Source organism: Rhineura floridana, chromosome 3, assembly GCF_030035675.1.
Source record: "Rhineura floridana isolate rRhiFlo1 chromosome 3, rRhiFlo1.hap2, whole genome shotgun sequence".
NCBI classification, from domain to species: Eukaryota; Metazoa; Chordata; class Lepidosauria; order Squamata; family Rhineuridae; genus Rhineura; species Rhineura floridana.
Window position 1 is genome coordinate 187,488,511 of NC_084482.1, and position 15,792 is coordinate 187,504,302.

The 15,792-nt window shown below is 41.7% G+C and overlaps 1 protein-coding gene across 1 annotated transcript in view; it reads left to right on the forward strand.

Moving 5' to 3' along the window:
• ACOX2 (acyl-CoA oxidase 2) overlaps window positions 1-15,792 on the forward strand; it is a 57,155-nt gene that overhangs the window by 3,206 nt on the left and 38,157 nt on the right. The window contains exons 2-5 of the mRNA XM_061618769.1: window positions 1,651-1,793; window positions 3,768-3,930; window positions 14,743-14,894; window positions 15,617-15,724. Coding sequence (XP_061474753.1) covers window positions 1,670-1,793; window positions 3,768-3,930; window positions 14,743-14,894; window positions 15,617-15,724 — 547 coding nt within the window. The 5' untranslated portion in view covers window positions 1,651-1,669. The remainder of the gene's footprint in view (window positions 1-1,650; window positions 1,794-3,767; window positions 3,931-14,742; window positions 14,895-15,616; window positions 15,725-15,792) is intronic.

The following is a 15,792-nucleotide window of genomic DNA, read 5'->3' on the forward strand; positions in this document are numbered from 1 at the left end:
TAGGTAATGCTGTACTTTTAATGGAATTTATCATGACCACACACAAAAATGATGGATCAGACCAAAATCCTATCTAATCCAGTCTCCTGGTAGGGACAGGGGAGAAATTTGATTCAGGTCACATTTAAAGGAGAGTCTACCTAATTCAAACTTTCCAAAATACAGCCATCCTTCAAACTTCACACTTGTCTGAATTTTGCAGTGCAGTTCTACAGCCAAGTAATATTACAAAAATGCTGAGTAAGAAGTAACTAGGGTAAGGTGTGTATAAAAATATACGTATTCAGGAAAATATACTTTGCAAACTTGTATATCATGAGAAATTAGCACTAACATGCTGCTGATGTGGAAATGTGAAGAACTGCAGACTGGAAAAATGAGAAAATGAGAGAAACAGAAATGGACAGATTCACCCATCCCTGTTTCCAGCAGTGGTCAATCAGATGTCTCTGGGAAGCCCATATGCAGGACATGACTGCAATAGCCCTCTCCTTAATCCCCAGCAGCTGGGATGCAGGGACATGGTGTTTCTGAAAGAAGCATAAGACCATTATAACTACTAGCCGTCGATAGCCATGAATTTGCCTGATATCCTTTCAAAGGTGTCTTAAGTTAGTAGCCAGTACCTTGTTGGCTATTTCTGTATTTGGACGCATGTTCAAGGAACTCAGCCATTGAGTATAATTAAGAACATAAGAAGAGCCTGCTGGATCAGGCCAGTGGCCCATCTAGTCCAGCATCCTGTTCTCACAGTGGCCAACCAGGTGCCTGGGGGAAGCCCGCAAGCAGGACCCGAGTGCAAGAACACTCTCCCCTCCTGAGGCTTCCGGCAACTGGTTTTCAGAAGCATGCTGCCTCTGACTAGGGTGGCAGAGCACAGCCATCACGGCTAGTAGCCATTGATAGCCCTGTCCTCCATGAATTTGTCTAATCTTCTTTTAAAGCCGTCCAAGCTGGTGGCCATTACTGCATCTTGTGGGAGCAAATTCCATAGTTTAACTATGCGCTGAGTAAAGAAGTACTTCCTTTTGTCTGTCCTGAATCTTCCAACATTCAGCTTCTTTGAATGTCCACGAGTTCTAGTATTATGAGAGAGGGAGAAATTTTTTTTCTCTATCCACTTTCTCAATGCCATGCATAATTTTATACACTTCTATCATGTCTCCTCTGACCCGCCTTTTCTCTAAACTAAAAAGCCCCAAATGCTGCAACCTTTCCTCATAAGGGAGTCGCTCCATCCCCTTGATCATTCTGGTTGCCCTCTTCTGAACCTTTTCCAACTCTATAATATCCTTTTTGAGATGAGATGACCAGAACTGTACACAGTATTCCAAATGAGGCCGCACCATAGATTTATACAACGGCATTATGATATCGGCTGTTTTATTTTCAATACCTTTCCTAATTATGAACCTGCTCTTCCTAGAATGATTGATTAGCATATTTTCAGGTGAACTTAATTGATTTAACAGTCACACTCATGGAGTGCAATCCTGTGCATGATTACTCAGAAGTAAAGCGCACATCGGATTGTGCTGACAGCTTTCAAGGACTATCATAAAAGGAGCATCACTTCTGCGGCCAAAAACAAACAGCTTCATTATAAAACTTTGGAAAATGCTCAGTAACTCATTTATGCTGTCATTTCAGTGTTCCTTCAACATTCAGAATGGCATTGAGGAATGTGAACTCTGACCTTGACATTGAAAGAAAAACTTCCTCCTTCAGTGTAGAACGACTTACCAATATACTGGATGGAAGTGCTGAAAACACCCGGATCCGGAGGGCAGTAAGTAAGTAGTGTACTTTGAAAGAATGCACTGTTTGTTTAAATGATGATGATGATGCCAGATTTTCTGCTCCCCCCCAACTATTGTTGACCTGTTCTCCTTCACAGTGATAATGCTTAAAAGTATTTTTGTAGCTAAGTAATTCCTCTGATTTTTGTCTGCATCAAAAGATTATAAGTTAAAGCCAAGCTAACTGTATTCTGGGCAACCTCCAGAACTTAAGACAGCTAGACTTATGAGACTAATAGTTTAAAGGGCTCCTCTAAACAATTTCTTTACTGAGCATTCATCCTGTTTTGACTGCACAAAGCTTGTGTGGAGGCAATGCCATGTTTGCTTTTTACTGAACATTCATCCTGATTCGTATGCACAGAGGTTATACGTCTTCCTATCAATTCATCATTGTCTCAAACCTTTTAGTGCATTTCCCTATCACCTTCCTAACTACAAAAGTCTTTTTTTTAAGAAAGTGGATTGTTGTTGTTGTTAGATTTATATCCCATCCTTCCTCCCAGTAGGAGCCCAGGGCGGCACCAGAGCGCTTTAGTTCACTTTAATTGTACAAACCTACATTTCTGATATGTGATTCAATCCCTCCCAAAAATAGTGACAGTCTAGAGGAGATCAAGGGAAGGGAAAAAATCCTTCTAGTCCTCTTGTTAAGGAGGGATGGAAGGAAAGCTGCTCTGTATGGGATTCAGAAATCGAAAGGAGCCTTGAGCAGAGGCCTTTTGTGTAAGGGTAGAAATGTGAAGGCCCAGAAAAAACTTGGGGAATTTTGGGAAGAAAACTGTGGGGTATTTTTTTCCAGGTTTGTTTGTTTTCCCCAATTTTTCTGTGTTTTTTTTCCAGGCCTTCACATCTCCATGTAAGGGTAAGAATATTGAAGTCCTGTACAGTTCTTTCCCTTCCCATGGCTTCTCTCCTGTTACTGGAGAAGGATAGCTGACCACATGCTGTGCATGTGGAAGGTCTTTTCCCAGCTCTGGAGAACTACTGCCAAGGAGAACCATTGGCAGAGGAGACAATACTGAAAAAGATGGACCAGTGGTCTGACTAGGTGTAAGGCAGCTTCCCATGTACATCCAGCCCTTTCATGTAGCCAGCCTTTGCCTCTATGCCTCCCTGTGGAAAAATATTCTGAATTTGGGGACTGTTGCTCTCGGGGCCTGCTCTGGGATTGTGAAGTTCAGCATTGTCTAGCATCCTAAGACTGGCGCTAATACCATTGTTGCTTCTTGATGAGCACGGACCACCAAGGAAAGCCTTAGAAGATTGCTGGTCTCTTCTTCATTAGAGGCTTTTAAGCAGTGGCTGGACAATGGCCCATCATGGCTGTTCTACTGAATTTTCTGCTGCTGGTTTTCTGCTGTATTAGTTTTTATAGTTTTGTGACTTGTTTTGTATTTATATGTATCATTGGGAGCTGCCCAGAGAATTTATATGATTGGGTGGCGCATGCATAGTCAGGATTATTAAACAGCAGTGGCTTTCCACATTGTCAGGTGGTTGAACTAGGTGACCTTTTGTAGGTCACTCCTAACTCTGTGATTTGGTGAAGAAGAGCTATAGGATAATTTTGATCTTAGGGAACGTAGGAAAGCTGCCTTATACTGAATCAGACCATTGATCCATCTAGCTCAGCATTGCCTACTCTGACTGGCAACAGCTTCCCACAGTTTCAGGCAGGAAATCTATCCCAGCCCTACCTGGAGATACTGGGAATTGAATCTGGGACCTTCTCAATGCAAGGAAGATGCTCTGCCACTGAGCTACATCCCTTTCCCCTGCAGTTCTTTCAATAGTGCAAAATGCTCCAGGGAGTGCTTCACTGCCAGAACTGCATGAAGGAACCTGACACAGAGGTTACTTCCTTCTGTACATCTTTTATTGAATGTCAGTGTAAATGCAACCTGGTTTCCCTCTGAGTGATTCCTGTGCCACAGCCTGCTTATAAGACCATTCTATATTCTACAGATGCTGTACTCCAGAATGATCCAGAATTTAACCTTGAAAACCAGTACTTCCTCACCCAGAACGAAAGATATGAAGATTCTGTCAGGAGGTCTATCCACCTCTCAAAAAAGATGAATGAAATGGGATGGACCACAAATGGACCTGAAAGGACTTGCTGTTACAGGTGATTTGAAAACAACAAAATGCTGCTAAAATTGTATTAACTTGCCTGATTTCAACTGATCTAGGTAAGGTAGCCTGTTGGAGTCTAGTGAAATATCTGACCTCCAATATGGTGTGAGATAATTTGCAGGTAGGGACTGCGTACACATGACATAAAATCATAGAACAGTAGAGTTGGAAGGGGCCTATAAGGCCATCGAGTCCAACCCCCTGCTCAATGCAGGAATCCAAATTAAAGCATACCTGAAAGGTGGCAGTCTAGCTGGATGCTTCCAGTGTTGGAGAGCCCACCACCTTCCTAGGTAAATGGTTCTGTTGTTGTACCGCTCTAACAATTAGGTGGTTTTCCCTGACCTTCAGTCGAAATCTGGCTTCCTGTAACTTGAGTGTGTTAGTCCATGTCCTGCACTCTGGGATTTATTGGGAAGGGATCCTGGCCCTCATCTGTGGGACAACCTTTCAAGTACTTGAAGAGTGCTATCATATCTCCCCTCAGTCTTTTCTTCTCAAGGCTAAACATGCCGTTCTTTCAGTCTCTCCTGATAAGGCTTTGTTTCCAGGCCCCTGATCATCCTTGTTGCCCTCTGAACCTGTTTCAGTTTGTCTGCACCCTTCTTAAAGTATGGTGTCCAAAACTGGATGCATAAATAAATACTGAAGATGGGGCTTAACCACTGCCAAATAGAGGGGAACAATTTGGAAATGATAATAATAATAATATAATAAAATTTTATTTGTTAGTCGCCTATCTGTCCGAATTAACGGACACTCTAGGCGACTTACAGCAGCATAATAAAATACAATACACAATACAATAAAAAACAATACACAATACAATAAAATACAACCACATTCATCAATTAAAACTAACATCCAAAACATCAGTTAATACATCATAAACTAATCTAGCTCGAAGTTCCTGTAGGCCTGCCTGAATAGCCAGGTCTTTAAAGCTCGGCGAAAACTCATCAGGGAGGAGGCATGTCGAAGATTGTAGGGGAGAGAATTCCAGAGGGTGGGAGCCACTACCGAGAACGCCCTCTCTCTGGTCCACACCAGCCGAGCTGTTTTGGCCGGTGGGACCGAGAGGAGATCCTGTGTGGCTGATCTTGTGAGGCGGCTTAATTGGTGATACTGGAGGCGGTCCTTTAGATAAACCGGGCCGAAACCGTATAGGGTTTTAAAGGTCAATACCAACACCTTGAATTGGGCCCGGTAAACCACTGGTAGCCAGTGAAGATCTATCAACACCGGGGTGATATGTTCCCGGCGACGGCTATGCGTAATCAAGCGTGCCGCCGCATTCTGTACCAGCTGGAGTTTCCGGACCGTCTTCAAGGGTAACCCCACGTAGAGCGCATTACAATAGTCTAAGCGAGAGGAGACCAGGGCATGTATCACTCGTGGGAGTAGCTGTACAGGAAGGTAGGGTCGCAGCCTCTGTATCAGATGTAACTGATACCAAGCTGCCCGGCTCACTGCCGAAACTTGAGCCTCCATGGACAGCTGGGAGTCAAGAATGACCCCTAGGCTGCGGACCTGGTCCTTCAGGGGTAATCTCACCCCGTTAAACACCAAGTCGATGTCTCCCAACCTTCTCTTATCACCCACGAGTAACACCTCGGTCTTATCGGGATTTAGCTTCAGCCTGTTCTCGCCCATCCATCCACTCACGGACTCCAGGCACTTGGACATGGTCTCCACAGCCAACTCTGGTGAGGACTTAAATGAGAGATAGAGCTGAGTGTCATCCACATATTGGTGACACTGCAGCCCAAAACTCCTGATGATGGCTCCCAGCAGCTTCACATAGATGTTAAATAGCATGGGGGAGAGGATAGAACCCTGTGGCACTCCACAAGTAAGAGGCCAAGGGTCTGAAACCTCATCCCCCAGTGCTACCCGTTGGTACCTGCCTGAGAGATAGGAATGGAACCACCGTAAAACAGTGCCCCCCATCCCCAATCCCTGTAGGCGGTTTAGCAAGATACCATGGTCAACGGTATCAAAAGCCGCTGAGAGATCCAGGAGGACGAGGAAGGTATATTCTCCCCTATCCAACGCCCTCCTCATATCATCTACCAGGGCGACCAAGGCTGTTTCAGTTCCATGTCCAGTCCTGAAGCCCGATTGGAATGGATCTAAATAATCCGCTTCATCCAAGTGCGTCTGTAGTTGTTTAGCCACCACTCGCTCTATCACCTTGCCTAAGAATGGTAAATTAGAAACTGGGCGAAAGTTCTTCAACTCTTGGGGATCCAAGGAGGGCTTTTTCAAGATGGGCCTTATCACTGCCTCCTTGAGGGCTGATGGCATTGCACCCTCTTCCAAGGATGCATTTACCACCGCCTTGATCCCTTCACCCAGCTTCTCCTTGCAGCTCACAATGAGCCACGAGGGGCAAGGATCGAGCAGACAAGTGGTTGGCTTGACAGTAGAGAACACCTTGTCCACTTCCTCAGCGAGAAGAGGCTGAAACCGCTCCCATGGGACCAGAATGCAACTGGCCGATTCTGGCCCACTTCTTGTACCTACGGCGTGCAGAATCGTGCACTTCAGGCGATCGATTTTATCGGTAAAGTGCTTAGCAAATATGTCACAGGAGGCTTTAGAATGTTCCATGGGTTCCTGCGCAACTGGACTGACCAGGCTTCGGACCACTTGGAACAACCTCCTGGGACAACATTCTGCCGATGCAATAGAGGCAGCAAAGAAATCCCTCTTTGCTGCCTTTGTTGCCACATGGTAGGCCGCTATTGCTACTCTAACCAGTGTCCGATCGTCTTCAGTGCGAGACTTCCGCCACCGGCGCTCTAGTCGTCTCACCTCCTGTTTATACTTCTGTTTATGTAGCCTAAAATAGCATTTGCCTTTTTGGCAGCCATATCACACTGTTGGCTAATATTCAGTTTGTGATCAACAATTCCAAGATCTTTTTTGCTTGTAGTATTGCTGACCCAAGTATCTCCCATCTTACAACTGTTCATTTGGTTTCTTTTTCCTAGGTATAGAACTTTGCAGTTGTCCTTGGTAAATTTCATTCTGCTGTTTTCAGCCCAATGCTCCAGCCTATCAAGATCACTTTGAATTTTGTTTCTGACCTCCAGGGTATTAGCTTTGTTGTTGTTGTAATGTGCCTTCAAGTCGACTACAACTTATGGTGACCCTATGAATCAGTGACCTCCAAGAGCATCTGTCATGAACCACCCTGTTCAGATCTTGTAAGTTCAGGTCTGTGGCTTCCTTTATGGAATCAATCCATCTCTTGTTTGGCTTTCCTCTTTTTCTACTCCCTTCTGTTTTTCCCAGCATTATTGTTTTTCTAGTGAATCAGGTCTTCTCATTATGTGTCCAGAGTATTATAACCTCAGTTTCATCATTTTAGCTTCTAGTGATGGTTCTAGTTTAATTTGTTCTAACACCCAGTTATTAGTCTTTTTTGCGGTCCATGGTATCCACAAAGCTCTCCTCCAACACCACATTTCAATTGATTTGATTTTTCTCTTATCCACTTTTTTCACTGTCCAACTTTCACATCCATACATAGAGATTGGGAATACCATGGTCTGAATGATCCTGACCTTAGTGTTCATCATTGCATTTGAGGACCTTTTCTAGTTCTCTCACAGCTGCCCTCCCCAATCCTAGCCTTCTTCTGATTTCTTGACTATTGTCTCCATTTTGGTTAATGACTGTGCCGAGGTATTGATAATCCTTGACAAGTTCAATGTCCTCATTGTCAACTTTAAAGTTACATAAATCTTCTGTTGTCATTCCTTTAGTCTTTTTGACGTTCAGCTGTAGTCCTGCTTTTGTGCTTTCCTCTTTAACTTTCATCAGCATTCTTTTCAAATCATTACTGGTTTCTGCTAATAGTGTGGTATCGTCTGCATATCTTAAATTATTGACATTTCTCCCTCCAATTTTCAGGCAATGGTAAACCACCTCTGAATACTGCTTACCATGAAAACCCTATTCATAGGGTCGCCATAAGTCGGAATCGACTTGAAGGCAGTACATTTCCATTTTTCAATTTTCACACCTTCATCTTGGTCCAATCCCGCTTTCCATATGATATGTTCTGCACATAAACAAATAAGGTGATAAAATACACCCCTGTCTCACACCCTTTCCGATTGGGAACCAATCAGTTTCTCCATATTCTGTCCTTATAGTAGCCTCTTGTCCAGAGTATAGGTTGCGCATCAGGACAATCAGATGCTGAGGCACCCCCATTTCTTTTAAAGCATTCCATAGTTTTTCATGATCTACACAGTCAAAAGCTTTGCTGTAATCTAGAAAGCACAGGGTGATTTTCTTCTGAAATTCCTTGCTCCGTTCCATTATCCAACGTATGTTTGTGATATGATCTCTGGTGCCTCTTCCCTTTCTAAATCCAGCTTGGATGTCTGGCATTTCTCACTCCGTATATGGTAAGAGCCTTTGTTGTAGAATCTTGAGCATTACTTTACTTGCATGGGATATTAAGGCAATAGTTCGAGAATTACTGCATTCCCTGGGATCCCCTTTCTTTGGAATTGGGATATATATTGAACGCTTCCAGTCTGTGGGCCATTGTTTAGTTTTCCATATTTCTTGACAGATTTTTGTCAGAATTTGGACAGATTCAGTCCCAGTAGCTTGTAGCAACTCTGTTGGTATGCCATCTGTTCCTGGTGATTTGTTTCTTCTAAGTATTTTAAGAGCAGCTTTCACCTCACATTCTAAAATTTCTGGTTCTTCATCATACAGTTCCTCTGTGAATGAATCTGTCATCCTGGTATCTCTTTTATAGAGTTCTTCAGTGTATTGCTTCCATCTTCCTTTTATTTCATCTCGGTCAGTCAATGTGTTCCCCTGCTGATTATTCAACATCCCTACTTGTGGTTTGAATTTCCCTTTAATTTTTCTAATCTTTTGGAATAGGGCTCTTGTTCTTCCCTTTTTGTTGTCCTCTCCTATTTCTATACAATAACTATTGTAATAGTTTTTGTCTCTACGTAGTAGCTGTATTGTTGCATTCAGAGTTCTGACCATGTTTCTATCTCCTTTTGCTTTTGCTTTCCTTCTCTCTTTAACCATTTTATGAGTTTCTTCAGTCATCCATTGAGGTCTTTCTCTCTTTTTAACTAGAGGTATTGTCTTTTTGCATTCTTCCCTGATCATGTGTCTTACTTCAGTCCATAGTTCTTCTGGTTCTCTGTCAACTAAGTTGAAAGCCTCAAATCTGTTCCTTATTTGATCTTTATATTCTTTTGGGATGCTATTTAAATTGTATTTTGGCATTATAATTGCTTTGTTCTTCTTCTTTAGCTTTACTCTGATTTTCGATATGACCAGTTCATGATCTGTACCGCAGTCTACTCCTGGTCTAGTTTTTGCAGAGAGTATGGAACTTCTCCATCTTCTGTTGCCGATTATATAATCAATTTGATTCCTATATTGACCATCTAGTGGTGTCCACGTGTACAGTCAACTTTTCGGTTGCTCAAAAAATGTGTTTGCAAGAAACAAATTATTGGCTTCACAGAATTCAATAAGTCTTTCTCCTGCTTCATTTCTGTCTCCTAAGCCCCATTTCTCCACAATTCCTAGTTCTTCTCTGTTCCCTGCTTTTGCATTCCAATCCCCCATGATTATCAGCACATCTTGTTTTGGTGTGTGATCAATTTCCTCCTGTACTTCTGCATTAAATCTCCCCAATTCCTATTCTTCTGCGTGTGACGTTGGAGCGTAGATTTGGATGATGGTTATGTTAATAGATTTCCCATTTAATCTCATTGATATCATTCGCTCAGACCTTGCGTTGTAGCTCCTAATTGCTTTTGCTACATCACTTCCCACTATTAAAGCAACCCTGTTTCTTCTTAATTTCTCATTTCCTGCATAAAATATTTTGTAGTTGCCTGATTGAAAATGTCCCATTCCTGTCCATTTTAATTCACTCACGCCAAGTATTGTAATGTTGATATGTTCCATTTCTTGCTTGACAATTTCTAACTTTCTGTGGTTCATGCTTCTCACATTCCATGTTCCTATTGTGTGCGTCGTACAATTCTGGACTCTCCTTTCGCATCTGTGCGCATCAGCCTCTGGGCTTCCTTTCGGCTTTGACCCAGCTGTGTCATTAGTCACAGTGCTATTTGTCCTTGTCCTTTGTTCTTCTCCAGTAGCTCAGTGAGTGCCTTCTGACCTGGGGGTCTCATCTTCCAGCACTATCTCATGTTGCATTTTGGATACGCTGTTCATAGGCTTTTCATGGTAAGAGATATTCAGTGGTGGTTTACCATTGCCTTCCATTGAGTTTGGATGCATCTGAGTCTGGTGTCTCAGCTTTGACCATTCCGCCATGGGTGCCCCTGCTAGGAGTCTAGCTTCTTGGTTTAGACTCCTGACAGCATTGCTCTCAGCTTCTTCAACACTCTCAAACCCCCTCACCACATTAAAGTGCATTCTCTGCACCTTCTCATCCAAGTCATTAATTAAAATGTTGAAGAGCACTGGGCCCAGGACTAAGGCCTGTGCTACCCCACTCATTATCTCTCCTCAGTTTGAGAAGGAATAATTGATAAGCACTTTTTGAGTTAGCCTCTGTAGCCAACTGTGGATCCATCTGATTTTTGTTCCATCCAGTCCATATTTAGCTAGCTTGCTAATCAGAATATCATGCAGCACTTTGTCGAAAGCTTTGCTGAAGTCAAAATATATTATGTCCACAGCATTCCCGCAGTCTGTTAGGGAGGTTACCCAATCAAAGACTGAGATAGGATTATTCTGGCAGGATTTGTTCTTCATAAATCCATGTTGGCTCCTAGTAATCACTTAATTGTTTTCAAGATGACATTTTATTTTAGAATCAATGAAAAGTAATTGTTTTTTCTACATAGTCCACACACAATCTAGATCTGTTGCATAGTTTTTGCCTATGAAAGGTGCTTCTTGAGAAACATTCCAAAAATAAAAGCTCATTGTAGATTGATTCTGCATGACTCCACACTATGTCCATTTGAAAACAGATGTAGGTGCTTTTGGGAGTGGGGGGGTGTATTCACACCTGCCCAATGATATTGTTGGTGGATGTATTTACCAAGATTGCAATCACCACTTCCTTCTTCATTCACCTGGGGCATGTGCAATGAGGAAAAGGGGTGGATACATTAATCAAGGGGAGGGGTTTCAAATGTGTATCAAATAACCACACACACCCTTGTGGATGGCAGGATCTGGAATCAATCTAGATTGAAAACAGCATGTTAAGGATGAGCATGAGCGATTCCAGATTGAGATAAACTACATTTTAGTGCTATAAGCAAGTAAGTGTATACACACCCAGCGTTGCCAATTCCAGATCTTACACCTTTTCAGAATATAGCAAGGAAGGCACAATTTTGCTAGGATCCACACCTGATAAAATAAGCAGCTATGACTATGTTACCTCATTACAAGCAGCCCAGGGATGAAAGGGTTTCGATTTAGAATCAAAGCCATGGAAAGGGAGGAGGTGTTTGGGGGACTAGGTTAAAAGGAATCTAAGGATGCAATCCTAACCTCAATTTACCTTTAGTAAACTAAATTGAATTTATTTTATTATTGATTGATTGATTTTATGCCTTCTATGTTAAATTTTACCCTTGTAGTCCCCTGTAGTACCACTCCCTATATATATGTATATATACATATATATATATATTGTATTTTATGTATTTTAATTGTATTTTATGTATTTTAATTTATTTTAATGTTTTGTGATTTTATTGTTTCCAATTTTATTATGTACGTGTTTGATTTTATTTTTGTAAGCCGCCCTGAGTGCCCTGTTACAGGGTAGAAGGGCGGGATAGAAATATTTTAAATAAATAAATTGAATTCAGTGTGACTTACATCAACCCTGCAGTGCCTCCCCAATGGCTCTTGGGCCACACCCTTCACTGGCCCTGCACCAGACCCTCCTTGAGTGTTTTTGCCTACCTCAATGCTTCAATGGAGAGGAATGTGTGTGTTTGTAAAAACCTCTGACTTGTGCGTTATTGAAATATACCCTACCATACAAAGTTGTATCACAGGAACATAGGAAGCTGCCTTATGCCAAGTCAGACCATTGGTTCATCTAGCTCAGTGCTGTCTGCACTGACTGGCAGTGTCTCCCCAGGGTTTCAGGCAAGGGCCTTTCCCAGCCCTACCTGGAGATGCCGGGGATTGAACCTGAGACCTTCTGCAGGCAAGGCAGATGCTCTACCATTGCGCTGTGGCCCATCTCCATCCATTGCCCTGCCCATTTCTTGCCTCTGGCCATGCCCACCACTGTCATGCAGCCCTTGGACTGAAAAAGGTTTCCTTCACCCTTGCTGTGCATGCTTACCTGGGAGTAAGTCCCATTTGATTTACCTGCGGAGTAAACATGTATAGAATTGCCCTGTAAAACTGATTTCTCTGCAAGTCAGTTAGGTCAAGAATATTTTGTGCCGACTTCCGGGAAGGATTGCTTCGCTTGTGCCTGCCTCTGAGACGAGCTCTCGTCTCAGAGGAAGCTTTTTCAGTTTTAAAACCAGCCAAAAGGTTTTTTTTGACTGGTAAAAACTTTCTCCCAGGCAAGGGAGAAACGAAGAGATCATCCACAAGCTTCGTTGTGTTTGTTGGGGGACTTGAATTCATTAGGATCGCCTATGAACGAAGGACCAGCCAGCAACGTCGGACGGAGCCAGGAATTTCAAGCAAGCTCAAACTGATTAAGCGAGACGTTTTTCTTTTCTTCAAAGAAAAACAGATTTAACAGGCAAGCATTCTTCTATCTATCCTTATCATTTGGCTTAAATTGCTGCAGTAAAAGAGGTTTGTTAAAAGAATCAGCAGTAAAGAATCCCTGGGTGAGTTATAACTTTTCTCTTTTATACACGGAATTAAGGCGGAAGGAAATCGAAATGGCTTATCTTTGTTTTTATTGCAAAAAGCTGGCCTGGAATTGAACATTATAAAGATACAAACGGCTGAGAGATATCTAATCTGAGGAGAAAAATTTTGATTTATATGAACTTTTGAGTATTATATGTCTGGGACTATTTTTTCTGGTCTACTTCATTTTGACGAATCTGCTTGTTCTTTATGCCACTAACTATTTGGATGCTGTGAACTAAATTTGTTTTGCATTCTTGGACACATAAGAGATAAGGCAGTTTGTGCTGTCTACATTATGATGTCATCAGGTTTGGAATATTAACTCCTTTGTTGCTGGAAAAAGAAATAAATTGCTCTTTGCTTGGGAATAGTGTTATATTGGTAACTGAAGGGTTTTTTTTCTTCTTGGTTTTAAAAATGACAATTAAGAAAGTGGCTGAGACCCTGGAAGTAAATATGTTTCAGAAAATAATGGATGAGATTGAGATAACGAAACAAAAACTGAGACATGGCAAACAAGAGATGAAAATTGAATTTGGCAAAATGAAGCAGGAGCTGAAAGAAATAGGGGATTTTATGAGAGAGGAGGTTGATGAGATCAAACATATAATTAGACAAGCAATAGAAGAAGAAAGAAAAATTAAAGGGAAGATGCAAGTCCTGGAGATTGGAACAGATATATCAAATGTGGAACTGGAAAAAGATTTGGAGTTTATGGACCTTAGAGATAAAGATTACTGTTTGGAATTCAGCGTTGTCCCTGAAGAAATTGATGAAGATATCAGAGATAAAGCTATCAATGTTTCAAAAAAATTTCTGGACTGGAATGATGTGATGGAGCTTGAAATAGAGAAAATCTATAGAATTAATTACAGATATGTGACAATGGAAAAACTCTCAAGAGATGTGCTAGTGCATTTCGTAAAAAAGAGGAACAGTGATATGACTTTACAACAACATTTCAGTAACACATTCAGAATTGATGGCAAGGAAATATTTGTGAGGAAGGAAATTCCCATCAGACTCTTATTATATGACTATGATTATGACAGCAAGATCATTATGGATGCAAGGATGGAAGATGGAAGGCGGAATTAACACTGATAATGGAAGAATGGCTATTGAAACTAGTGGACCTAGCAGACTTGATGAGATGGATTAATCGACATGTTTATTTGGAGAAAAATTGATGGATATATTTCTCAAGGACTGGAAACCTCTCTTTGACTTTTTGCGGAAAGAATAAAGTGATGTTAATGAGATTTGATGATTAATTAAGATAACTACTGGAGGAAAGTGATTTTGTAATATATTAAGAGACAGGTTTGTTATATACTATAGACCTATAACTGATCTGCGACAAATCGGAAGTCAACATTTTATTTTATTGTATTAGTTATTAATTTGTTTTTTTGTGTGTGTGTTTTGTTTTTTTTGCTTTTTGAAACTTTGAATAAAAATTAATGATAAAAAAAAAGAATATTTTCTGCCGCATTTGAGGGAACCCCTTGAATTCATATGGGAGGAGGGTAAGGAGATGGGCAGCCACTGCTGTGGGGATGAGTTAGCAAGGTTTGTTGACACTGTTTGTAATATTATGGATGAAAAGTAAAAAATAAGTAATGTTATGCCATACAGGTGTGATACCTGTTTTCCTGTTTCTACTGTACTGATCCCCAATAGCCACTGCCAATAGAAAGAACGTTGGCAAATAACCAATTATTGGCAGTGGCTGTTGGGGTAGAAAGAGGAAAACAGGTGTCACACCTGTATGGTAACATTCAATGCAATGCTGAAATGTCATTGGATTGTACCCCATCAATTTAACCACCCTACGGTTTGCAGCTTTGTATATCTGCATGGATCATGTTTTTGGGAACTAACATCAGGAAAATAACAGCAATTTTGTATCCTTTTTCAGGGCTCTTTCGGCTAATTTGGCATTTAACGTGCACATAGTCTTTATTAAGAGCATTTTGGGGTTGGGCACAGAAGAACAGATTGCCAAATGGATCCCCTTAGCAGAGAAGTATTACATCATAGGAACCTACGCCCAGACTGAACTGGGCCATGGTAAGTTTCGTAGCTTTTCATAGCTTTTCACAGCTCTAAAGGCCTGTTACTTAGCTACACTTTGGTGCCAAGAACTTTTAAAGATACAAAAGACCTCTTGGCTGCCAGGCCCAGCCTCCAAGGGGTCTTTTGTATCTTTAAAAGTTGCGCAGGGGGGAGGGAGAATTCCACCATGTGGTTTTTCCCGTTACAGGGTTGCAAGAACACCTGCACTTGGCTGACTTTCTTTTCTCCTAAAGATACAGGATCAGTCTCAGGGATTGAACCTGGCAACCCTAATTCCAATACAGATGCAGACTGGGATAAGGTCTCTATTTAAAAGGCTTGTTGAAAGAGGAAGGTCTTCAGTAGGCACCAAAAAGATAACAGAGATGGTGCCTAATTTTTAAGGGGAGGGAATTCCAAAGTGTTGGTGCTACAACACTAAAGGTCCGCTTCCTATGTTGTGCTGTTTTAAATGACAGCTGGTGAATAGTGTTGATGGAAAACAGGGTTAGACATATCAACTGAGCCCTTGCAGTGGTCTCAGCCCTAATTTTTTTTAACCAAGATAGCTGTGAAGGGTGGAGCTTGCTCAGTGAAAGGAGAGGTTAGGCCCAGTCTTGAAAACAGCCCAGCTGGGATTTGTGGACCTGGCTACTGATTTGCTAAATCTGCTTCTGGACTTGTGTTGCTGTGAGAAACTTCTTTTTGTTGTTGTTGTTGTTGTTGTTGTTATTAAGGAACTTATCTTCGGGGTTTGGAGACAACAGCCACTTTTGATGTTGCCACACAGGAGTTTGTTCTTAACACCCCAAGCATCTCTGCCATGAAGTGGTGGCCAGGAGACTGTAAGTAGCAAATGTACCTGGGGTAGGGTGGTTTGCACCCATTCTGTTGATGCCATGCTTTTGTTATA